Source organism: Oncorhynchus gorbuscha, unplaced genomic scaffold (genome assembly GCF_021184085.1).
Source record: "Oncorhynchus gorbuscha isolate QuinsamMale2020 ecotype Even-year unplaced genomic scaffold, OgorEven_v1.0 Un_scaffold_1409, whole genome shotgun sequence".
Lineage (NCBI taxonomy): Eukaryota > Metazoa > Chordata > Actinopteri > Salmoniformes > Salmonidae > Oncorhynchus > Oncorhynchus gorbuscha.
Window position 1 is genome coordinate 101,796 of NW_025746195.1, and position 26,014 is coordinate 127,809.

The following is a 26,014-nucleotide window of genomic DNA, read 5'->3' on the forward strand; positions in this document are numbered from 1 at the left end:
CAGTCAATGAGGAACATTTCAAGGACTTTGAAAGTTTCTTCAATTGCAGTCGCAAAAACCATCAAGCGCTATGATGAAACTGGCTCTCCTGAGGACCGCCACAGGAAAGGAAGACCCAGAGTTACCTTTGCTGTAGAGGATAAGTTCATTAGAGTTACCAGCCTCACACTGTCACCAAGATGGCATAGCAGTCAGACGTCTTTTGTCTTCGTCTTGTCGTGTCCCGTATATATATATATATATATATATATATATATATATATATATATATATATATATTTACAATTTTCTTCGCTTACCTTTTTATATATATTTTTTATTTTCCATAAACTCAACTTCAAAACACTCTCCTGCAACCCGCCTCACCAATTTATAAAAATAAAAGAAAGTATTATTTCCCTCATCTGTAATCCACCATAGAAGCTAACCAGAAGCTAGCCAGAAGCTAGCCAGAAGCTAGTTAGCTTCTTTACTGGCTAATCGTTAGTATTAAGCTAACCACGGTTTGTGTTCATCAGCTATCCTTTAGCTCGAAAATCTATCGCCAGTTTTGTACGGAGCGGCTCGGACCGGAACACACCGGACCTATTTTTCTCTCCATGTTCCCGGATTTCAATCGCAAGCTCTGGACATTTATACCTGGATCTCGCAGCTAGCTAGCTGCTATCCGTGTGACTATCGGCTTACTTCGATCCCGGAGCAAACATCAATTATTCCGGAGCTAGCCAGCTGAAGAGTTCCATCAGCCACTCCTGGGCTACAATCACCTATCCGGACCCGTTTTACTGCCCCACCGGGACATCACAACTGGACTTCTGATGTTATCTGCCCGAGGGAGTTATCCAGCTGGCTCCTCCGTCGCGTCGTTACCTGAACGCCCATCTGCGGTCCGCTAATCGTTAGCTGTCTTATCGGCTGCTATCTGAAAAGATCTGTCGGACAATTATTTTCTTTTTCTTGGGCCTCTATAACTGTATCTATTTTTTTGCGAATTGGATTGATCCCCTCTACCACACGGAACCCCACTAATCCTACCGACGGAAACGCACGAGGTGGCTAAAAACAGACCTCCATCCTATGCTAGCTTGCTACCGATGGCCCGGCTAGCTGTCTGAATCGCCGTGACCCCAACCAACCTCACTACCCTGCAGTGGCGGCAGGGTAGCCTAGTGGTTAGAGCGTTGGGCTAGTAACCGGAAGGTTGCAAATCTGTCGTTCTGCCCCTGAACAGACAGTTAACCCACTGTTCCTAGGCCGTCATTGAAAATAAGAATTTGTTCTTAACTGACTTGCCTGGTTAAATAAAGGTAAAATGAAAATAAATAAATAAATACTCACTGAACCTTTTTGATCACTCGACTAAGCATGCCTCTCCTTAATGTCCATATGCCTTGTCCATTGCTGTTCTGGTTAGTGTTTATTGGCTTATTTCACTGTAGAGCCTCCAGTCATGCTCACTATACCTTATCCAACCATTTAGTTCCACCACCCACACATGCAATGACATCTCCTGGTGTCAATGATGTTTCTAGAGACAATATCTCTCTCATCATCACTCAATACCTAGGTTTACCTCCACTGTATTCACATCCTACCATACCTTTGTCTGTACATTATACCTTGAAGCTATTTCATCGCCCCCAGAAACCTCCTTTTACTCTCTGTTCCAGACGTTCTAGACGACCAATTGTCATTGCTTTTAGCCATACCCTTATCCTCCTCTTTTCCTCTGGTGATGTAGAGGTGAATCCAGGCCCTGCAGTGCCTAGCTCCACTCCTATTCCCCAGGCGCTCGCTTTTGATGACTTCTGTAACCGTTATAGCCTGGGTTTCATGCATGTTAACATTAGAAGCCTCCTTCCTAAGTTTGTTTTATTCACTGCTTTAGCACACTCTGCCAACCCGGATGTTCTAGCTGTGTCTGAATCCTGGCTTAGGAAGACCACCAAAAATTCTGAAATTTTCATCCCGAACTACAACATTTTCAGACAAGATAGAACTGCCAAAGGGGGCAGTGTTGCAATCTACTGCAAAGCAGAGTTCTGTCCTACTATCCAGGTCTGTACCCAAACAATTTGAACTTCTACTTTAAAAAATCCACCTCTCTAAAATTTAGTCTCTCACCGTTGCCGCCTGCTATAGACCACCCTCTGCCCCCAGCTGTGCTCTGGACACCATATGTGAACTGATTGCCCCCCATCTATCTTCAGAGCTCGTTCTGCTAGGCGACCTAAACTGGAACATGCTTAACACCCCAGCCATCCTACAATCTAAGCTTGATGCCCTCAATCTCACACAAATGATCAATGAACCTACCAGGTACCCCCCCAAAGCCGTAAACACGGGCACCATCATAGATATCATCCAAACCAACTTGCCCTCCAAATACACCTCTGCTGGGTCAGCGGTCAAACGACCTCCACTCATCACTGTCAAACACTCCCTGAAACACTTCAGCGAGCAGGCCTTTCTAATCGACCTGGCCGGGGTATCCTGGAAGGATCTGGATCTCATCATGCCAGGTTATTTTTTTTAAATGTCTTCCTAACCATCTAAAATAAGTATGCCCCAATCAAGAAATTTAGAACCAAGGAACTGATATAGCCCTTGGTTCTCCTCAGACCTGACTGCTCTTAACCAACACAAAAACATCCTATGGCGTTCCGCATTAGCATCGAACAGCCCCCGTGATATGTAGCTTTTCAGGGAAGCTAGAAACCATTATACACAGGCAGTTAGAAAAGCCAAGGCTAGCTTTTTCGAGCAGAAATTTGCTTCCTGCAACACTAACTCCAAAACGTTCTGGGACACTGTAAAGTCCATGGAGAATAAGAACACCTCCTCCCAGCTGCCCACTGCACTGAAGATAGGAAACACTGTGACCACTGATAAATCCACTATAATTGAGAATTTCAATAAGCATTTTTCTACGGCTGGCCATGCTTTCCACCTGGCTACCCCTACCCCGGTCAACAGCACTGCACCCCCCACAGCAACTCGCCCAAGCCTTCCCCATTTCTCCTTCTCCCAAATCCAGTCAGCTGATGTTCTGAAAGAGCTGCAACATCTGGACCCCTATAAATCAGCCGGGCTAGACAATCTGGACCCTTTCTTTCTAAAATGATCTGCAGAAATTGTTGCCACCCCTATTACTAGCCTGTTCAACCTCTCTTTCGTGTCGTCTGAGATTCCCAAAGATTGGAAAACAGCTGCGGTCATCCCCCTCTTCAAAGGGGGACACACTCTTGACCCAAACTGCTACAGACCTACAGACATCACTACTCTGGACGGTTCTGACTTAGAATACGTGGACAACTACAAATACCTCGGTGTCTGGTTAGACTGTAAACTCTCCTTGCAGACCCACATGAAACATCTCCAATCCAAAGTTAAATCTAGAATTGGCTTCCTATTTCACAACAAAGCATCCTTCACTCATGCTGCCAAACATACCCTTGTAAGTCGCTCTGGATAAGAGCGTCTGCTAAATGACTTAAATGTAAATGTAAAACTGACCATCCTACTAATCCTGGACTTCGGCAATGTCATTTACAAAATAGCATCCAATACCCTACTCAACAAATTGGATGCAGTCTATCACAGTGCCATCCGTTTTGTCACCAAAGCCCCATATACTACCCACCACTGCGACCTGTACGCTCTCGTTGGCTGGCCCTCGCTTCATACTCGTCGCCAAACCCACTGGCTCCATGTCATCTGCAAGACCCTGCTAGGTAAAGTCCCCCCTTATCTTAGCTCGCTGGTCACCATAGCATCACCCACCTGTAGCACGCGCTCCAGCAGGTATATCTCTCTGGTCACCCCGAAATATCCCACCTATAATTTAACCCAAACAACTACCTCTTTCCCTACTGTATTTGTTTTATTTATTTATTTATTTTGCTCCTTTGCATCCCATTATTTTTATTTCTACTTTGCACATTCTTCCACTGCAAATCTACCATTCCAGTGTTTTACTTGCTATATTGTATTTACTTTGCCACCATGGCCTTTTTTCACCTTTACCTCCCTTATCTCACCTCATTTGCTCACATCGTGTATAGACTTGTTTCTACTGTATTACTGACTGTATGTTTGTTTTACTCCATGTGTAACTCTGTGTTGTTGTTCAGTGGGGCAAAAAAGTATTTAGTCAGCCACCAATTGTGCAAGTTCTCCCACTTAAAAAAATGAGAGAGGCCTGTAATTTTCATCATAGGTACACTTCAACGATGACAGACAAAATGAGAAGAAAAAAATCCAGAAAATCACATTGTAGGATTTTTAATGAATTTATTTGCAAATTTTGCTCCGCTGTATGTGTCAAACTGCTTTGCTTTATCTTGGCCAGGTCGCAATTGTGAATGAGAACTTGTTTTCAACTTGCCTACCTGGTTAAATAAAGGTTACATTTAAAAAGAAAAGAAAAGAAATGGCAGCCCAAATAAATGCTTCACAGAGTTCAAGTAACAGACACATCTCAACATCAACTGTTCAGAGACTGTGTGAATCAGGCCTTCATTTGTTATTTCACAGTTTTGATGTCTTCACTATTATTCTACAAAGAAAATAGTGAAAATAAAGAAAAAGCCTTGAATGAGTAGGTGTGTCCAATATATATATATATATGTTAACTTTTTATAGATTTGTTACATTTTCACAAAAGTTGTGCTATAATAGTGGACCAATAGAGTGCCTGTAGCACAGGCAAAGATATTTTTCCAGCACCCCAATTGAAAATAGCATTCATTAAAAGTACCCTGCACCAGCAAACTTCTTCCCGTGGCTACACGTTTTGGTTTTTGCCCTAACACAACACAGCTGATTCAAATGATAAAAGCTTGATGATTAGTTGATTATTTGACCGGTTAAAGGATGAGAGAGGGAGGGGTCTGACTGGATGGGTCCTTAAAAAAGGAGAGCAGGAAGCAGTAGAACCCATCTCACAAACAGAGCGCTGACATGACCAGACTACAGGTGAGAGTTCAACATAGTCATCTAGTGCTGTATCTGCTTTCATCCCAAATGGTAACCTATGTGGTGCACTACTTTTGACCAGGACCCATTGGGCATATGTGACCCTATTCAAATGTGGTGCGTTACATAGGGCAGGGGTCTCCAACAGGTCATAGTAGTAGTAAATATTTTTCACGTGTTCAACTGTCAAACAAATCTCGAGTGTTAGACACTGCAAGTTACTAAATCAACGCGACTTGACGTTATCCCACCTCTGGTTAGTCAACTATTGGCTTAAAACGTCACATTTAAAACCATATCTGCCAATTAATTTCCAGCAATATTGCCTTGTCGCTCACTCCCTGTGTAGCCAGTTGATGCCTAGTGGGTTGCCAGATTCTTTCACAACTAAGTATTAACTGCAAGGTATACTTGTCAAAAGTATAGAAATTGTATCTATTGTTATTTGCAAACCTTGCCATGAAATGAGCAAGCAATACAGAACCATCGCTAGACTGGCACATTCGACCACGCATTGCTTTCTCATGTGTTACTTTTCTTCCAGACATAAAATAAATGGTTTTCTGATGTGATTTAAGCACTGCCTTGGACTCAGAACATTACATTTGGTTCTCCATTACCAATTGTAATTGAGTGTCAAACCAGGAAATTGAACTGAGAACATTTATGACAATGGCTGTAATTTGGGGTTTAAAATCACAGCTTTTTTATAGGGCCCCTTTAGTTTATTACTCATTTTACTGTGTCTATTGCCAGAACGGTACACTGAAGAGTTGTAGGGCAGAGAAGAATGAGCCTATTTGAAAGAAGTCGCTTGCGACGTGTGTATTAATAAAAGGTAGCTCATGCCAGGCAAGTTGCGTCTCCTGCTCTAGAAAAATGCTTTCAATTTCAGCAAAAAAAATGTACTGTTATCTTTTGGGGAGAAACCAAGAGCATAGACTTCTCCTTATTCCGTGTGCCAGGCTAATCTACTCTGTGGTGGAAGAGATGATGCCTGGTATTCCTTAGCCCTTCATTAGTTGAATGTGTTAAGTGGACTTGCTGGGGTACTCGAGGAGAGGTTGGGGAAACACTGATGGCTTATCTCGTGTGTGTCTCTCAGGAGACTATCACCATGGCGATGTTGACCCTTCTACTGCTTCTCTGCGCTGCCTTTACACTGGGCGACAGAATGACTGCGCGCATAGCAAGTAAGAGTCAGCCTCACACTTTACATCACGAGTGTCAAACGCATTCCACGGAGTCTCTTGCATCTGCAGTTGGCTTACCTTTCAATGAAGACCTAGACAACCAGGTGAGGGGAGTTCCTTACTAATTAGTGACCTAAATTGATCAATAGAGGGAGGAGCGAAAACCTGTAGACACTCTGTGCTCTGTGGAATGAGTTTGTGCTTTACATCATTGATTGTGTATGTTTTGTTGTAGTGTGGTATGACTGATCTCCAAATGTTATTTTTGATATGCAAGGGTCAGTCTGGACTATCCTTTAAAGTCTGCTGCAATTTCGGAACCCTCCCTGTCTTCTACTTTCAGATGATTTGGTGACATTTGCAGCAGACCAAAGAAACCCATGCCCCAGAGGCTGGTTCCATTTTAATTCACGCTGCTTCATGTTTGTCAAAACGGCAAGGACATGGCCCAATGCGGAGGTATAATGCTTGCTTTCTACAATTGAAGTCAACTTAGTATTTTGAGTTTAAGGTGCTTTGGCCTTATTTTAACAGGCGCCTCATGTAAAATACTGAACCTCCCCTTAATATGCTGTAATTGCAATTTTCTATAGGCTTTTCAATATTGTGTGGAGTTGGGCCCTCTTGTATATTAGAACCCTCAAGGCATGGGTTAAGACTGAGATGAACTAATTCCTATTTTGAGAGTCCAGAAGACAAATTCTCAGACTGGACAACTGACTAATACTTCCATTATGACATGTCTTTGTCTCTGTGTACTGCTTGCTCTAGCGCCACTGTCAGTTACTTGGAGAAAAACTGAAGCCTGTGTACAACACTGTAAAGTACCTTGGCGCAAACCTGGCATCTGTGCACAGCTATGAAGAGTCCCAATTTGTACAGGCGGTGGTGTTGATCACGACTGGCAGTTTCCCTCTTACCTGGATTGGCGGATTTGATGCTGTTCAAGCAAAGGTGGAAAAGGTGACTTAAGACTAATAAAACCATCAGCTCGGAGTAGGTGTTAAGACACTGGTCAGACAACTCTGTGCCAGGAGTAATCAACTCTCCAGTTTCTCAGCTGGTAATGACCACAGTTTGAGGTACCGCAGAGGAAAGATTGACATTCGCAACTTGAGTTCTACATGGAATTTGGATATTACCATTATATCCACACTCCCATTTTAATAACTGTAAATTGCTTTGGCACAGTAGGCATGAAGTTACTTGCCGACCTTTTAACCAATGTCATCTCTTTAAACTGATATTAATGTCATTTTAAGTATTTAGGCATGTGACCTATGCCTCGTGTGAAGTCATTGTCAAAAGCAAAATAAATACTGTTGGTTGTAGGTCTAGATTTGAGTTGAGCATCTCGAAATATCCAGAGCAATTGCCACAGATGATCCATTAGATGAACCAGATACTCCATTGGCCTCTAACGATGTGAAGAGTCTGCAATGTCGGTCAGATTCGAGGGACAGGCACAACTCCGAGAAATGTTTTTCTCAGTTTCTGGCATGTCATGTGTGCTACTTGTATCAGTACTCGTAACAACCTAAGCATTACAAAACGTATATTTGCTCAAATAAGCCATTATGTTTTTCGTTAATGAAATTGACATCCATACAAAAACGAGTTGCTTGGTGACCAGGAAAACGCTACCCGCTTGAAGGCAGATGTTGGGCTTTGTTATCCTTCTCGCTTCGCCTCTTCCTCTTTGCTATGGCGCAGAAACAACTTACTAGCTGTCTTTTTCTATTTTGGGGATTTCTAGAAATGTGGCTGTAGTATCAACACTTGTGTATTTTTTTCTCACCCAACAGTTCCATTGTCAGTCTGCATGTTTTGGTAGTGGTGGCTTTTACTGTTTTGTTGGAGGAAAGACCATGAGTGTTGTATTTTAGAAATTGTTCAGCAAGCACATGTAACATTTGATACTGAGATCTCACTACTTCCACACAGGACAGGCTATGGTTCTGGAGTGACGGCTCCAAATTTGATCACGAGAGCTGGGCTGAAGGGGAGCCGAATAACCACAAGGGTCGCAGAGAGCCATGTATTCAGATCAACTTTGGAGGTACATTATCATTCATCAAATTAAACTTTTTTGAGTAAGTTTAAGAAATAAATGTGACCTACTTTTTCTTTTCGTGTGTACATCGAGAGGTAATTTCTATTTCGTTTTTCCTCTTAAGCTGAAAACGGCTGGAACGATGAATCATGTGGAGAGAGCTATCCCTCCGTGTGCTCCATAAGAACCTGTTGAATCCTTCAAACTGTCAATTGAAACCAAAAATGCTACTCTGGTGTCAGCATCCTAACTGCAAATGTTTCATGTTATAGTGAATTACTTTGAAGGTATTTGTTGCTGTAAATTACATTTGACTTGTGTAGTTATATTAGCTTGTTGTCAATAAAACGGGTGTACGTATTTAATCTCATGAGTGGTTATTAAACACTGCTTCACTTTGTTTCTTGAAGATGCAGTCTGGGTGTCTGTTCAGTGGGCATTTAAATTCTTTGATATTGTTGCTCCATTGTTTCTTGAAGAATAGAATTACCTTAGGACCTGAAGTTGTCTGACTCCACAAACATTAATGTAAATGAACAGTGTATGTAGCTTTAAAATAAGTAGAAAATGATCATGTGTTGTGTTTGCTGCAATTTACCACGTTTTAAATATTTTTATGAGCTTCAGCAGACCTAAACAAGTTCCACAAATGGAATGTTTCTCTGAATGAGGGGGTCAAAAGTAAGTCAGTATCTGGTGTGGCCACCAGCTGCATTAAGTACTGCAGTGCATCTCCTCATGGACTGCACCAGATTTGTTAGTTCTTGCTGCAAGATGTTACCCCGCTCTTGCACAATGGCTCCTGCAAGTTCCCAGACAATTCTGGGGGGAAATGGCACTTTACCCTCAGATCCAACAGGACCCAGACGTGCTCAATGGGATTGAGGTCCTGGCTCTTTACTGGCCATGTCTGAACACTGGCATTCCTGTCTTGCTAGTAGCCTAGCATCTCTCTCCAGTGAATACAGGCGGTTGACTTCCGGCGCCGACTGAGATGGCCGCCTGCTTCGCGTTCCTAGGAAACTATGCAGTTTTTTTACGTGTTATTTCTTACATTAGTACCCCAGGTCATCTTAGGTTTCATTACATACAGTCGAACAACTACTGAATATAAGATCAGCGTCAACTCACCATCAGTATGACCAAGAATATGTTTTCCGCGACGCGGATCCTGTGTTCTGCCTTACAAACAGGACAACGGAATGGATCGCATGCAGAGACCCAAGGAAACGACTCCGAAAAGAGGGAAACGCGGCGGTGTTCTGGTCAGACTCCGAAAAAGGGCACATCGCGCACCACTTCCCAGCATTCTTCTTGCCAATGTCCAGTCTCTCGACAACAAGGTTGATGAAATCCGAGCAAGGGTGGCATTCCAGAGGGACATCAGAGACTGCAACGTTCTTTGCTTTACGGAGACATGGCTTACTGGGAAAACGCTATCCAGGGCGGTGCAGCCAACGGGTTTCTCCACGCATCGCGCCGACAGAAACAAACATCTCTCTGGTAAGAAGAGTGGCGGGGGCGTATGCCTCATGACTAACGGGACATGGTGTGATGAAGGAAACATACAGGAACTCAAATCCTTCTGTTCACCTGATTTAGAATTCCTCACAATCAAATGTAGACCGCATTATCTTCCAAGAGAATTCTCTTCGATTATAATCACAGCCATATATATCCCCCCCCAAGCAGACACATCGATGGCTCTGAACGAACTTTATTTAACTCTTTGCAAACTGGAAAACATTTATCCGGAGGCTGCATTCATTGTAGCTGGGGATTTTAACAAAGCCAATCTGAAAACGACTCCCTAAATTTTATCAGCATATCGATTGCGCAACCAGGGGTGGTAAAACCTTGGATCATTGTTACTCTAACTTCCGCGACGCATATAAGGCCCTGCCCCGCCCCCCTTTCGGGAAAGCTGACCACGACTCCATTTTGCTGATCCCTGCCTACAGGCAGAAATTAAAACAAGAGGCTCCCACGCTGAGGTCTGTCCAACGCTGGTCAGACCAAGCTGACTCTACACTCCAAGACTGCTTCCATCACGTGGACTGGGACATGTTTCGTATTGCGTCAGATGGGAATATTGACGAATACGCTGATTCGGTGTGCGAGTTCATTAGAACGTGCGTCGAAGATGTCGTTCCCATAGCAACGATAAAAACATTCCCTAACCAGAAACCGTGGATTGATGGCAGCATTCGCGTGAAACTGAAAGCGCGAACCACTGCTTTTAATCAGGGCAAGGTGTCTGGCAACATGACTGAATACAAACAGTGCAGCTATTCCCTCCGTAAGGCTATTAAACAAGCTAAGCGTCAGTACAGAGACAAAGTGGAATCTCAATTCAATGGCTCAGACACAAGAGGCATGTGGCAGGGTCTACAGTCAATCACGGACTACAAGATGAAATCCAGCCCAGTCACGGACCAGGATGTCTTGCTCCCAGGCAGATTAAATAACTTTTTGCCCGCTTTGAGGACAATACAGTGCCACTGACACGGCCTGCAACGGAAACATGCGGTCTCTCCTTCACTGCAGCTGAGGTGAGTAAGACATTTAAACGTGTTAACCCTCGCAAGGCTGCAGGCCCAGACGGCATCCCCAGCCGCGCCCTCAGAGCATGCGCAGACCAGCTGGCCGGTGTGTTTACGGACATATTCAATCAATCCCTATACCAGTCTGCTGTTCCCACATGCTTCAAGAGGGCCACCATTGTTCCTGTTCCCAAGAAAGCTAAGGTAACTGAGCTAAACGACTACCGCCCCGTAGCACTCACTTCCGTCATCATGAAGTGCTTTGAGAGACTAGTCAAGGACCATATCACCTCCACCCTACCTGACACCCTAGACCCACTCCAATTTGCTTACCGCCCAAATAGGTCCACAGACGATGCAATCTCAACCACACTGCACACTGCCCTAACCCACCTGGACAAGAGGAATACCTATGTGAGAATGCTGTTCATCGACTACAGCTCGGCATTCAACACCATAGTACCCTCCAAGCTCGTCATCAAGCTCGAGACCCTGGGTCTCGACCCCGCCCTGTGCAACTGGGTACTGGACTTCCTGACGGGCCGCCCCAGGTGGTGAGGGTAGGCAACAACATCTCCTCCCCGCTGATCCTCAACACGGGGGCCCCACAAGGGTGCGTTCTGAGCCCTCTCCTGTACTCCCTGTTCACCCACGACTGCGTGGCCACGCACGCCTCCAACTCAATCATCAAGTTTGCGGACGACACAACAGTGGTAGGCTTGATTACCAACAACGACGAGACGGCCTACAGGGAGGAGGTGAGGGCCCTCGGAGTGTGGTGTCAGGAAAATAACCTCACACTCAACGTCAACAAAACTAAGGAGATGATTGTGGACTTCAGGAAACAGCAGAGGGAACACCCCCTATCCACATCGATGGAACAGTAGTGGAGAGGGTAGCTAGTTTAAGTTCCTCGGCATACACATCACAGACAAACTGAATTGGTCCACTCACACTGACAGCGTCGTGAAGAAGGCGCAGCAGCGCCTATTCAACCTCAGGAGGCTGAAGAAATTCGGCTTGTCACCAAAAGCACTCACAAACTTCTACAGATGCACAATCGAGAGCATCCTGGCGGGCTGTATCACCGCCTGGTACGGCAACTGCTCCGCCCTCAACCGTAAGGCTCTCCAGAGGGTAGTGAGGACTGCACAACGCATCACCGGGGGCAAACTACCTGCCCTCCAGGACACCTACACCACCCGTTGTTACAGGAAGGCCATAAAGATCATCAAGGACATCAACCACCCGAACCACTGCCTGTTCACCCCGCTATCATCCAGAAGGCGAGGTCAGTACAGGTGCATCAAAGCTGGGACCGAGAGACTGAAAAACAGCTTCTATCTCAAGGCCATCAGACTGTTAAACAGCCACCACTAACACTGAGTGGCTGCTGCCAACACACTGTCATTGACACTGACCCAACTCCAGCCATTTTAATAATGGGAATTGATGGGAAATGATGTAAATATATCACTAGCCACTTTAAACAATGCTACCTTATATAATGTTACTTACCCTACATTATTCATCTCATATGCATATGTATATACTGTACTCTACATCATCGACTGCATCCTTATGTAACACATGTATCACTAGCCACTTTAACTATGCCACTTTGTTTACTTTGTCTACACACTCATCTCATATGTATATACTGTACTCGATACCATCTACTGTATGCTGCTCTGTACCATCACTCATTCATATATCCTTATGTACATGTTCCTTATCCCCTTACACTGTGTATAAGACAGTAGTTTTGGAATTGTTAGATTACTTGTTGGTTATCACTGCATTGTCGGAACTAGAAGCACAAGCATTTCGCTACACTCGCATTAACATCTGCTAACCATGTGTATGTGACAAATAAAATTTGATTTGATTTGATTTGATTTGCAGGAAATCACACTCAGAACGAGCAGTATGGCTGGTGGCGTTGTCACGCCTCTCAGCCTATTGCGGACAGTCTGAGCACTGATGGAGGGATTGTGCCTTCCTTGTGTAGCTTGGGCAGTTGCCATCCTGTCCCGCAGGTGTTACCCGTGGGCTGCCACTGCAAGGACGATCAGCTGTCGGTCCTGTCTCCGTAATGCCTCCTTGCAGCATGCCTAAGGCACGTTCATGCAGATGAGTAGGGACCCTGGGCTTCTTGTCTTTCAGAGTCAGAAAAGCCTCTTTAGTGTGCATTTTCCTGACTGCCCTTACTTGCCTGTAAGCTGTTAATGTCCAAATGACCTTTCCACAGGTGCATGTTCATTAAGTCATTAACAAGCGCCGGGAAAGTGTTTAAACCTTTTACAATGAAGATCTGATGTTAATTTGTAAATTTCCAATTTTCTTCAAAAGACATGGTCCTTGTAAAAGGGATGTATTTTTTTGGTGAGTTTATTGCTCCACAACCTGTGTAGCTTTAAAAGTAGAACATTTCACGTGGATGTCAGCGTGCTGTCTGAATATTAGTGTTACATTTCCTTACCTCAGCCGTTCCCTGTAGACTATGTAGTGAGGCAGCTGTTTGGTGGTTCGAATCCCAGAATGTAGCTTTGCGTTTCCACACTCGCTGGTTAAAGACGTGTGTACGTACAAGATGTATTTATTAAAGCCAACTGGTTTCAATTGTTCTGCCTGCGGATATGGAACATGGACCTGTTCATCGGACATGCTGTTTTCGTCTCTCTCGACCTCAATGCTCGGCTATGAAAAGCCAACTGACGTTTACTCCTGATGTGCTGACCTGTTGCACCCTCTACAACCACTTATTTGACCGTGCTGGTCAACTTGAACGATCTGGCCTTAATGGCAATGTACTCTAATCTCCACCCGGCACAACCCCTCAGAGCATGGTTCCTCTCCAGCTAGTTCAGCGGAGGCTGCTTAGGGGAGGATGGTTCATGTCTGGAATGGTATCAAACACTTGATTAACTTTATTGCAACAACACTATTACACATCAATACAGGGACGTGTCTGTGAATACAATGGGGGAAAATGAAGAGAACCTTTTGTGCCAGATATCATTTACAGGGTAAATGGGGAAAAATATTTTAATGAGTTTCTTAAACTTTTGGGATAACATGACAAGGTAGTCTCTTGACCATAGCATGGGTTGGTCAGTTCCATAGCAATATGTTGAATTATAATCACCCAAAATGACTTAATTGCCAATCACTTCCACTTATTGTTGCATTTTTGTAAATCCAAAATATTCAAGTCATTCATTTGTTAACTTGGAAAAAGAGAACCTCAGTGTTAAGTCATAGTAAAGGAAGTTAAATTTCTTTGCAAACCATGTATTTTCTCTGAGTAATATTAACCTGAGATTTATCGAGGAACTCATCAAACGTCAAACTCCCCAGTGTTGTCTACCAAATCACGTGAAAAATGAATACCCTTGTCAAACCAAAGGCCTTTGAAAATGGAATTCCTATTAATTTGATTAACTCTTATTCCAAGTCAATGTTTTGTTGGGGGAAAAATTATGCTTGAATATCATTTTCTAGAAAAATAACATTTGCTGGTGAAACTCAGACAATTTCACAGGTAATTATAAGAATGAAATCATATTTCATTAGGATTTCAAGTCCAAGTTTATTAAACTGACTGTTTATGATACCACATAGAGCTAGGATTAGATAGACAATTTCAACCAGTTAATTCTAAAAGCACCCACTAACGACTCAAAATCAACAGCCTGTAAACCTCCACGATCGTAGTCTTTCCCTAATTGTGATTTCTGAATATAATGCATTTTATTCCTCCAAACAATTGACATTTTTGTGTTACTCGAAGAAAGAAAAAGGGACTGACTTGGGTAAATGATTCTAAATAAACCATCTGTCTTGGACAAAGAATACGACCCGGAATTTAGATATCACGTTGCAGCCACTGACTTAATGAAGCTCTCATGGAATGAGTCCTATTATCGATGTTTAAAGATTCTCTATCTGGAACGTTTCTAGTGATAACAATTCCTAAATATTTAACTTCCTTTTAACCAGGTATGGTCACAGCAATAAATTGGCCTGAGATCACATTTGTTAAGTTTGATCAAAATGGTGCCGGAGCAGAAGGCATACGTTTTACGTGCCCCCAACAGATTGTTTTTCGTTCGTTTATCTGCATTGTTTGTAACTTTAATAAAAAATGTAAACAATTTTTGAACGTAACGTTGTCCAAAAATTCTTATGACCGAAAATAAGTTATTGACTTCAGGACTGCGATTACTCACCATGGACTCGCAGAATCTTTTTCTTCTTCCGCTACTCTGACGAGCCCAAGGCGGAGGATGTACGGCTCCCTCGGGAACAGGCCACGACCCCAGTGATCTGTGTGAAGAGGCGGAGAAAGAGAGGCTGGAGGGCGGGCTGCCTTCTGAGGAGTAGGGGCGATTGAATAAACCCCCACTCTCCTCAATTCTGCTCGCAAACATGCAACCTTTGGACAATAAAATGGACAAGTTATTGGGAGGATTAAACTACCAACGGACATTAAAAACTGTAACATCTTAAGCTTCACAGAGTCGTGGCTGAACAAGGACAATATCAACATACAACATAGCTGGCTGGTTGTACAATGTACTGGCAGGATAGAACAGCTGGCATCTGGAAAGACAAGGGGCGGCGGTCTAATGTATTTTTGTAAAGCTGGCTGGTTGTACAATGTACTGGCAGGATAGAACAGCGGCAACATTTTTGTAAACAACAGCTGGTGCACAATATCTAAGGAAGTCTCGAGCCATTGCTCGCCTAAGGTAGAGTTTCTCATGATAAGCGGCAGACCACATTACCTGCCGAGAGAGTTTTCATCTATATTCTTTGTAGCTGTTTACATACCACCACAGTCAGAGGCTGGCACCAAGATAGGATTGAATGAGATGTATTCCACCTTAAGCAAGCAAGAAAATGCTCATCCAGAGGCTGCGCTCCTAGTAGCCGGGGACTTTAATGCAGGGAAACTTAAATCAGTTTTACCTCGTTTCTGTCAACATGTTACGGAGCCACTCCTTAGTTGCCCTGGCTGTGTGTGTCGGGTCGTTGTCATGCTGGAAGACCCAGCCCTTACTGAGCCCCTTACTAAGAGAAGGAGGTTGTTGGCCAAGATCTCGCGATACATAGCCCCATCCATCCTCCCCTCAATCCGGTGCAGTCGTCATGTCCCCTTTTCAGAAAAGCATCCCCAAAGAATGATGTTTCCACCTCCATGCTTCACGGTTGGGGTGGTGTTCTTGGGGTTGTACTCATCCTTCTTCTTCCTCTAAACACGGCGAGTGGAGTTTAGACCAAAAAGCTCTATTTTTGTCTCATCAGACCACATGACCTTCTCCCATTCCTCCTCTAGATCATCCAGATGGTCATTGGCAAACTTCAGACGGGCCTGGACATGCGCTGGCTTGAGCAGGAGGACCTTGCGTGCGCTGCAGGATTTTAATCCATGACGGCGTAGTGTGTTACTAATGGTTTTCTTTGAGACTGTGGTCCCAGCTCTCTTCAGGTCATTGACCAGGTCCTGCCGTGTAGTTCTGGGCTGATCCCTCACCTTCCTCATGATCATTGATGCCCCAGACCGAGGGTGATAGACCGTCATCTTGAACTTCTTCCATTTTCTAATAATTGCGCCAACAGTTGTTGCCTTCTCACCAAGCTGCTTGCCTATTGTCCTGTAGGCCATCACAGCCTTGTGCAGGTCTACAATTATCCCTGATGTCCTTACACAGCTCTCTGGTCTTGGCCATTTTGGAGAGTTTGGAGTCTGTTTGAGTGTTTAAAGTGGCTAGTGATATATTTTTTACATCAATTTCCATTATACCTTCCAAAAGTGTTGAAGTACATATCTCCCTTGTAACACTGCACCAAATTCTAATCACTCCGTCGATATAGCAATGGACACTAATATTGTCGATCGAATCCCATTGTGACGCAGTGGGGGACAGTATTTGGCACGACAGGCCCCCATTGAATGTATTAGTCACTCACTCATATAGCAAAATGTGTACAATTACTGGAAATTGGCTTTAAAACCGCAAACATTTCTCTACAACTTATGGCAAAATGATGACACAATATGGCAGTCCCCGCACCACAATGTTCATTCCGTTGGGCATGCACAAATAGGTTGTTGATTGCGCTCACGGAAAAAAGTGTGTAACTTTCCCTTAATCAGATTCTAGTTTCCAAATAATTCATTTAGTGCAACGATTTCATTAATGTATCAGTTTTGATTCCACAAGACACGAGCCAAGCTGATTCAAATTGTTCAGCACCGCATGACGTTTCACAGTTCAGCACCAGGATGTGGATAGCACACATGACATCATTGCTATTACATCACGCTTGGTTTTGCAGGGGTCCTCCAATGTGCAAAGAAAACTACCCAAATGAATTTCAAAAAGGAATCTGGTACATATGTTTGTGTGAAGTAACAATTTGTTCATTCATTCTCAAAGGGTATATGGTAACAAGGCTTGTTGATGCTTATATACACATACTCTGCTAAGACCCGCTCAAGCCAGTGTCAAAAAGCCTCAAATTTTTCCAAAGGAAAATTCTATCATCTCAATGCTACTGGTCGATGTTTGGAATAAAATACAGGAGCAGGGTAGGAATGAGCTTAACTTATTCCTGCAGGTGATATCCAGGGATATAGAAGCATCAAAATATCAGCTGCACTTCAACTGTATTTTTGCTGTAAACCAAAACAGTGATAGCATTGACAGAATAGCATAAACAGATCTGGGAGTGTGGCTTTCAGTTAGTTCTTTTTGGCAACCCATCCCATGAGAGTGAGTGTCGCGCCAGTTCATCTGTTCTGTTATATTCAATCAAATCTGACTAACCCAGTGCACTGCTTGCTATTAATTATATCTGATTGTATTTGCATGTTTAGGTCAAAATACAAATAAGGTCCCCATTTGGAACACTGACAAGTAAAGACCATACATATATATAGCAGCAGTCAAAAGTTTGGACACACCTACTCATTCCAGGGTTTTTCTTTATTCTTTACTATTTTCTACATTGTAGAATAATAGACATCAAAATTATGACATAACACATATGGAATCATGTAGTAACCAAAGAAGTGTTAATCAAATCAAAATATTTTTATATTTGAGATTCTTCAAAGTAGCCACCCTTTGCCTTGACAGCTTTGCACGCTCTTGGCATTCTCATATCCAGATTCATGATGTAGTCACCTGGAATGCAATCAGTTAACAGGTGTGCCTTGTTAAAACTGAATTTGTTGAATTTCATTCCTTCTTAATGTGTTGAGCCAGTCAGTTGTGTTGTGGCAAGGTAGGGGTGGTATACAGAAGATAGCCCTATTTGGTAAAAGACCATTTATTTGACAAGAACAGCTCAAATAAGCAAAGAGAAATGACAGTCCATCATTGCTTTAAGACATGAAGGTCAGTCAATGAGGAACATTTCAAGAACATTGAAAGTTTCTTCAATTGCAGTCGCAAAAACCATCAAGCGCTATGATGAAACTGGCTCTCCTGAGGACCGCCACAGGAAAGGAAGACCCAGAGTTACCTTTGCTGTAGAGGATAAGTTCATTAGAGTTACCAGCCTCACACTGTCACCAAGATGGCATAGCGGTCAGACGTCTTTTGTCTTCGTCTTGTCGTGTCCCGTATATATATATATATATTTACAATTTTCTTCGCTTACCTTTTTATATATATTTTTTCTTTTCCATAAACTCAACTTCAAAACACTCTCCTGCAACCCGCCTCACCAATTTATAAAAATAAAAGAAAGTATTATTTCCCTCATCTGTAATCCACCATAGAAGCTAACCAGAAGCTAGCCAGAAGCTAGCCAGAAGCTAGTTAGCTTCTTTACTGGCTAATCGTTAGTATTAAGCTAACCACGGTTTGTGTTCATCAGCTATCCTTTAGCTCGAAAATCTATCGCCAGTTTTGTACGGAGCGGCTCGGACCGGAACACACCGGACCTATTTTTCTCTCCATGTTCCCGGATTTCAATCGCAAGCTCTGGACATTTATACCTGGATCTCGCAGCTAGCTAGCTGCTATCCGTGTGACTATCGGCTTACTTCGATCCCGGAGCAAACATCAATTATTCCGGAGCTAGCCAGCTGAAGAGTTCCATCAGCCACTCCTGGGCTACAATCACCTATCCGGACCCGTTTTACTGCCCCACCGGGACATCACAACTGGACTTCTGATGTTATCTGCCCGAGGGAGTTATCCAGCTGGCTCCTCCGTCGCGTCGTTATCTGAACGCCCATCTGCGGTCCGCTAATCGTTAGCTGTCTTATCGGCTGCTATCTGAAAAGATCTGTCGGACAATTATTTTCTTTTTTCTTGGGCCTCTATAACTGTATCAATTTTTTTTGCGAATTGGATTGATCCCCTCTACCACACGGAACCCCACTAATCCTACCGACGGAAACGCACGAGGTGGCTAAAAACAGACCTCCATCCTATGCTAGCTTGCTACCGATGGCCCGGCTAGCTGTCTGAATCGCCGTGACCCCAACCAACCTTACTACCCTGCAGTGGCGGCAGGGTAGCCTAGTGGTTAGAGAGCGTTGGGTTGCAAATCTGTCGTTCTGCCCCTGAACAGACAGTTAACCCACTGTTCCTAGGCCGTCATTGAAAATAAGAATTTGTTCTTAACTGACTTGCCTGGTTAAATAAAGGTAAAATGAAAATAAATAAATAAATACTCACTGAACCTTTTTGATCACTCGACTAAGCATGCCTCTCCTTAATGTCCATATGCCTTGTCCATTGCTGTTCTGGTTAGTGTTTATTGGCTTATTTCACTGTAGAGCCTCCAGTCATGCTCACTATACCTTATCCAACCATTTAGTTCCACCACCCACACATGCAATGACATCTCCTGGTGTCAATGATGTTTCTAGAGACAATATCTCTCTCATCATCACTCAATACCTAGGTTTACCTCCACTGTATTCACATCCTACCATACCTTTGTCTGTACATTATACCTTGAAGCTATTTCATCGCCCCCAGAAACCTCCTTTTACTCTCTGTTCCAGACGTTCTAGACGACCAATTGTCATTGCTTTTAGCCATACCCTTATCCTCCTCTTTTCCTCTGGTGATGTAGAGGTGAATCCAGGCCCTGCAGTGCCTAGCTCCACTCCTATTCCCCAGGCGCTCACTTTTGATGACTTCTGTAACCGTTATAGCCTGGGTTTCATGCATGTTAACATTAGAAGCCTCCTCCCTAAGTTTGTTTTATTCACTGCTTTAGCACACTCTGCCAACCCGGATGTTCTAGCTGTGTCTGAATCCTGGCTTAGGAAGACCACCAACAATTCTGAAATTTTCATCCCGAACTACAACATTTTCAGACAAGATAGAACTGCCAAAGGGGGCAGTGTTGCAATCTAATGCAAAGCAGAGTTCTGTCCTACTATCCAGGTCTGTACCCAAACAATTTGAACTTCTACTTTAAAAAATCCACCTCTCTAAAATCAAGTCTCTCACCGTTGCCGCCTGCTATAGACCACCCTCTGCCCCCAGCTGTGCTCTGGACACCATATGTGAACTGATTGCCCCCCATCTATCTTCAGAGCTCGTTCTGCTAGGCGACCTAAACTGGAACATGCTTAACACCCCAGCCATCCTACAATCTAAGCTTGATGCCCTCAATCTCACACAAATGATCAATGAACCTACCAGGTACCCCCCCAAAGCCGTAAACACGGGCACCATCATAGATATCATCCAAACCAACTTGCCCTCCAAATACACCTCTGCTGTCTTCAACCAAGATCTCAGCGATCACTGCCTCATTGCCTGCATCCATAATGGGTCAGCGGTCAAACGACCTCCACTCATCACTGTCAAACACTCCCTGAAACACTTCAGCGAGCAGGCCTTTCTAATCGACCTGGCCGGGGTATCCTGGAAGGATATGGATCTCATCATGCCAGGTTATTTTTTTAAATGTCTTCCTAACCATCTAAAATAAGCATGCCCCGTTCAAGAAATTTAGAACCAGGAACTGATATAGCCCTTGGTTCTCCCCAGACCTGACTGCGCTTAACCAACACAAAAACATCCTATGGCTTTCCGCATTAGCATCGAACAGCCCCGTGATATGTAGCTTTTCAGGGAAGCTAGAAACCATTATACACAGGCAGTTTGAAAAGCCAAGGCTAGCTTTTTCAAGCAGAAATTTGCTTCCTGCAACACTAACTCCAAAACGTTCTGGGACACTGTAAAGTCCATGGAGAATAAGAACACCTCCTCCCAGCTGCCCACTGCACTGAAGATAGGAAACACTGTGACCACTGATAAATCCACTATAATTGAGAATTTCAATAAGCATTTTTCTACGGCTGGCCATGCTTTCCACCTGGCTACCCCTACCCCGGTCAACAGCACTGCACCCCCACAGCAACTCGCCCAAGCCTTCCCCATTTCTCCTTCTCCCAAATCCAGTCAGCTGATGTTCTGAAAGAGCTGCAACATCTGGACCCCTATAAATCAGCCGGGCTAGACAATCTGGACCCTTTCTTTCTAAAATGATCTGCAGAAATTGTTGCCACCCCTATTACTAGCCTGTTCAACCTCTCTTTCGTGTCATCTGAGATTCCCAAAGATTGGAAAACAGCTGCGGTCATCCCCCTCTTCAAAGGGGGACACACTCTTGACCCAAACTGCTACAGACCTACAGACATCACTACTCTGGACGGTTCTGACTTAGAATACGTGGACAACTACAAATACCTCGGTGTCTGGTTAGACTGTAAAGTCTCCTTGCAGACCCACATCAAACATCTCCAATCCAAAGTTAAATCTAGAATTGGCTTCCTATTTCACAACAAAGCATCCTTCACTCATGCTGCCAAACATACCCTTGTAAAACTGACCATCCTACTAATCCTGGACTTCGGCAATGTCATCAACGATGACAGACAAAATGAGAAGAAAAAAATCCAGAAAATCACATTGTAGGATTTTTAATGAATTTATTTGCAAATTTTGCTCCGCTGTATGTGTCAAACTGCTTTGCTTTATCTTGGCCAGGTCGCAATTGTGAATGAGAACTTGTTTTCAACTTGCCTACCTGGTTAAATAAAGGTTACATTTAAAAAAGAAAAGAAAAGAAATGGCAGCCCAAATAAATGCTTCACAGAGTTCAAGTAACAGACACATCTCAACATCAACTGTTCAGAGACTGTGTGAATCAGGCCTTCATTTGTTATTTCACAGTTTTGATGTCTTCACTATTATTCTACAAAGAAAATAGTGAAAATAAAGAAAAAGCCTTGAATGAGTATGTGTGTCCAATATATATATATGTTAACTTTTTATAGATTTGTTACATTTTCACAAAAGTTGTGCTATAATAGTGGACCAATAGAGTGCCTGTAGCACAGGCAAAGATATTTTTCCAGCACCCCAATTGAAAATAGCATTCATTAAAAGTACCCTGCACCAGCAAACTTCTTCCGGTGGCTACACGTTTTGGTTTTTGCCCTAACACAACACAGCTGATTCAAATGATAAAAGCTTGATGATTAGTTGATTATTTGACCGGTTAAAGGATGAGAGAGGGAGGGGTCTGACTGGATGGGTCCTTAAAAAAGGAGAGCAGGAAGCAGTAGAACCCATCTCACAAACAGAGCGCTGACATGACCAGACTACAGGTGAGAGTTCAACATAGTCATCTAGTGCTGTATCTGCTTTCATCCCAAATGGTAACCTATGTGGTGCACTACTTTTGACCAGGACCCATTGGGCATATGTGACCCTATTCAAATGTGGTGCGTTACATAGGGCAGGGGTCTCCAACAGGTCATAGTAGTAGTAAATATTTTTTCACGTGTTCAACTGTCAAACAAATCTCGAGTATTAGACACTGCAAGTTACTAAATCAACGCAACTTGACGTTATCCCACCTCTGGTTAGTCAACTATTGGCTTAAAACGTCACATTTAAAACCATGTCTAGGGTGCTGTTTTGGGGAGAAACCAAGAGCATAGACTTCTCCTTATTCCCGTGTGCCAGGCTAATCTACTCTGTGGTGGAAGAGATGATGACTGGTATTCCTTAGCCCTTCATTAGTTGAATGTGTTAAGTGGACTTGCTGGGGTACTCGAGGAGAGGTTGGGGAAACACTGATGGCTTATCTCGTGTGTGTGTGTGTGTGTCTCTCAGGAGACTATCACCATGGCGATGTTGACCCTTCTACTGCTTCTCTGCGCTGCCTTTACACTGGGCGACAGAATGACTGCGCGCATAGCAAGTAAGAGTCAGCCTCACACTTTACATCACGAGTGTCAAACGCATTCCACGGAGTCTCTTGCATCTGCAGTTGGCTTACCTTTCAATGAAGACCTAGACAACCAGGTGAGGGGAGTTCCTTACTAATTAGTGACCTAAATTGATCAATCGAGGGAGGAGCGAAAACCTGTAGACACTCTGTGCTCTGTGGAATGAGTTTGTGCTTTACATCATTGATTGTGTATGTTTTGTTGTAGTGTGGTATGACTGATCTCCAAATGTTATTTTTGATGCAAGGGTCAGTCTGGACTATCCTTTAAAGTCTGCTGCAATTTCGGAACCCTCCCTGTCTTCTACTTTCAGATGATTTGGTGACATTTGCAGCAGACCAAAGAAACCCATGCCCCAGAGGCTGGTTCCATTTTAATTCACGCTGCTTCATGTTTGTCAAAACGGCAAGGACATGGCCCAATGCGGAGGTATAATGCTTGCTTTCTACAATTGAAGTCAACTTAGTATTTTGAGTTTAAGGTGCTTTGGCCTTATTTTAACAGGCGCCTCATGTAAAATACTGAACCTCCCCTTAATATGCAGTAATTGCAATTTTCTATAGGCTTTTCAATATTGTGTGGAGTTGGGCCCTCTTGTATATTAGAACCCTCAAGGCATGGGTTAAGACTGAGATGAACTAATTCCTATTTTGAGAGTCCAGAAGACAAATTCTCAGACTGGACAACTGACTAATACTTCCATTATGACATGTCTTTGTCTCTGTGTACTGCTTGCTCTAGCGCCACTGTCAGTTACTTGGAGAAAAACTGAAGCCTGTGTACAACACTGTAAAGTACCTTGGCGCAAACCTGGCATCTGTGCACAGCTATGAAGAGTCCCAATTTGTACAGGCGGTGGTGTTGATCACGACTGGCAGTTTCCCTCTTACCTGGATTGGCGGATTTGATGCTGTTCAAGCAAAGGTGGAAAAGGTGACTTAAGACTAATAAAACCATCAGCTCGGAGTAGGTGTTAAGACACTGGTCAGACAACTCTGTGCCAGGAGTAATCAACTCTCCAGTTTCTCAGCTGGTAATGACCACAGTTTGAGGTACCGCAGAGGAAAGATTGACATTCGCAACTCGAGTTCTACGTGGAATTTGGATATTACCATTATATCCACACTCCCATTTTAATAACTGTAAATTGCTTTGGCACAGTAGGCATGAAGTTACTTGCCGACCTTTTAACCAATGTCATCTCTTTAAACTGATATTAATGTCATTTTAAGTATTTAGGCATGTGACCTATGCCTCGTGTGAAGTAATTGTCAAAAGCAAAATAAATACTGTTGGTTGTAGGTCTAGATTTGAGTTGAGCATCTCGAAATATCCAGAGCAATTGCCACATCTGATCCATTAGATGAACCAGATACTCCATTGGCCTCTAACGATGTGAAGAGTCTGCAATGTCGGTCAGATTCGAGGGACAGGCACAACTCCGAGAAATGTTTTTTCTCAGTTTCTGGCATGTCATGTGTGCTACTTGTATCAGTACTCGTAACAACCTAAGCATTACAAAACGTATATTTGCTCAAATAAGCCATTATGTTTTTCGTTAATGAAATTGACGGCCATACAAAAACGAGTTGCTTGGTGACCAGGAAAAACGCTACCCGCTTGAAGGCAGATTTTGGGCTTTGTTATCCTTCTCGCTTCGCCTCTTCCTCTTTGCTATGGCGCAGAAACAACTTACTAGCTGTCTTTTTCTATTTTGGGGATTTCTAGAAATGTGGCTGTAGTATCAACACTTGTGTATTTTTTTTTCTCACCCAACAGTTCCATTGTCAGTCTGCATGTTTTGGTAGTGGTGGCTTTTACTGTTTTGTTGGAGGAAAGACCATGAGTGTTGTATTTTAGAAATTGTTCAGCAAGCACATGTAACATTTGATACTGAGATCTCACTACTTCCACACAGGACAGGCTATGGTTCTGGAGTGACGGCTCCAAATTTGATCACCAGAGCTGGGCTGAAGGGGAGCCGAATAACCACAATGGTCGCAGAGAGCCATGTATTCAGATCAACTTTGGAGGTACATTATCATTCATCAAATTAAACTTTTTTTGAGTAAGTTTAAGAAATAAATGTGACCTACTTTTCGTGTGTACATCGAGGTAATTTCTATTTCGTGTTTCCTCTTAAGCTGAAAACGGCTGGAACGATGAATCATGTGGAGAGAGCTATCCCTCCGTGTGCTCCATAAGAACCTGTTTAATCCTTCAAACTGTCAATTGAAACCAAAAATGCTACTCTGGTGTCAGCATCCTAACTGCAAATGTTTCATGTTAAAATATGTTTGACTTGTTGTGTAACTATTGTAGCTTGTTGTCAATAAAACGGGTGTACGTATTTAATCTTGTGAGTGGTTATTAAACACTGCTTCACTTTGTTTCTTGAAGATGCAGTCTGGGTGTCTGTTCAGTGGGCATTTAAATTCTTTGATATTGTTGATCCATTGTTTCTTGAAGAATAGAATTCTCTTAGGACCCAAAAAGTTGTCTTACTCTGCAAACATTAACGTAAATGAACAGTGTGTATATAGTTTTAAAATAAGTAGAAAATGATCATGCTGTTGCCAGAGAACCTTCTGTGAATTTTAAGTGTTACATTTCCCTACCCCATCTGTTCCCTATCAATTTTATTTGTCACATACACATGGTTAGCAGATGCTAATGTGAGTGTCGAGAAATGCTTGTGCTTCTAGTTCTGACCATGCAGTAATATCTAACAATTTTGCATATGTACATAAAAAATATGGATGGCCGACCGGCATAGGCAAGATGCAGAAAATGGTTTAGAGTAGTGTATATACCTGAGTATAATGTCGGGTATGTAAACATTATATAAAGTGGCTAGAGGTTGGCAGCAGCCACTCAATGTTAGTGATGGCTGTTTAAAAGTGATGGCCTTGAGAGAGAAGCTGGTTGTCAGTCTCTGTCCCCGCTTTGATGCACCTGTACT

At 43.2% G+C, this 26,014-nt stretch overlaps 2 protein-coding genes across 2 annotated transcripts; both read left to right on the forward strand.

The window, feature by feature from the left end:
- The first annotated feature begins 4,904 nt into the window (after positions 1-4,904).
- LOC124022748 (ladderlectin-like) lies at positions 4,905-8,583 on the forward strand. The gene is made up of 6 exons (XM_046337437.1): positions 4,905-4,977; positions 6,083-6,170; positions 6,514-6,629; positions 6,942-7,133; positions 8,115-8,229; positions 8,348-8,583. The coding sequence occupies exons 1-6, from the start codon at positions 4,963-4,965 to the stop codon at positions 8,416-8,418; spliced, it is 597 nt and encodes a 198-aa protein (XP_046193393.1). The 5' UTR covers positions 4,905-4,962; the 3' UTR covers positions 8,419-8,583.
- A 13,769-nt stretch (positions 8,584-22,352) lies between these two features.
- On the forward strand, positions 22,353-25,407 carry LOC124022745 (ladderlectin-like). Its single transcript, XM_046337434.1, has 6 exons — positions 22,353-22,425; positions 22,937-23,024; positions 23,366-23,481; positions 23,794-23,985; positions 24,971-25,085; positions 25,197-25,407. Exons 1-6 carry the CDS (start codon positions 22,411-22,413, stop codon positions 25,286-25,288), a joined length of 618 nt encoding a protein of 205 aa, XP_046193390.1. The 5' UTR covers positions 22,353-22,410; the 3' UTR covers positions 25,289-25,407.
- The last annotated feature ends 607 nt before the right edge of the window (positions 25,408-26,014 follow it).

Excerpts from the sequence above, each read along its gene's own strand:
- LOC124022748 (XM_046337437.1), top strand. Across the intron at positions 6,171-6,513 it reads AATGACTGCGCGCATAGCAA|ATGATTTGGTGACATTTGCA; the intron begins GTAAGAGTCAGC and ends TTCTACTTTCAG. Across the intron at positions 7,134-8,114 it reads TTCAAGCAAAGGTGGAAAAG|GACAGGCTATGGTTCTGGAG; the intron begins GTGACTTAAGAC and ends ACTTCCACACAG.
- LOC124022745 (XM_046337434.1), top strand. Across the intron at positions 23,025-23,365 it reads AATGACTGCGCGCATAGCAA|ATGATTTGGTGACATTTGCA; the intron begins GTAAGAGTCAGC and ends TTCTACTTTCAG. Across the intron at positions 23,986-24,970 it reads TTCAAGCAAAGGTGGAAAAG|GACAGGCTATGGTTCTGGAG; the intron begins GTGACTTAAGAC and ends ACTTCCACACAG.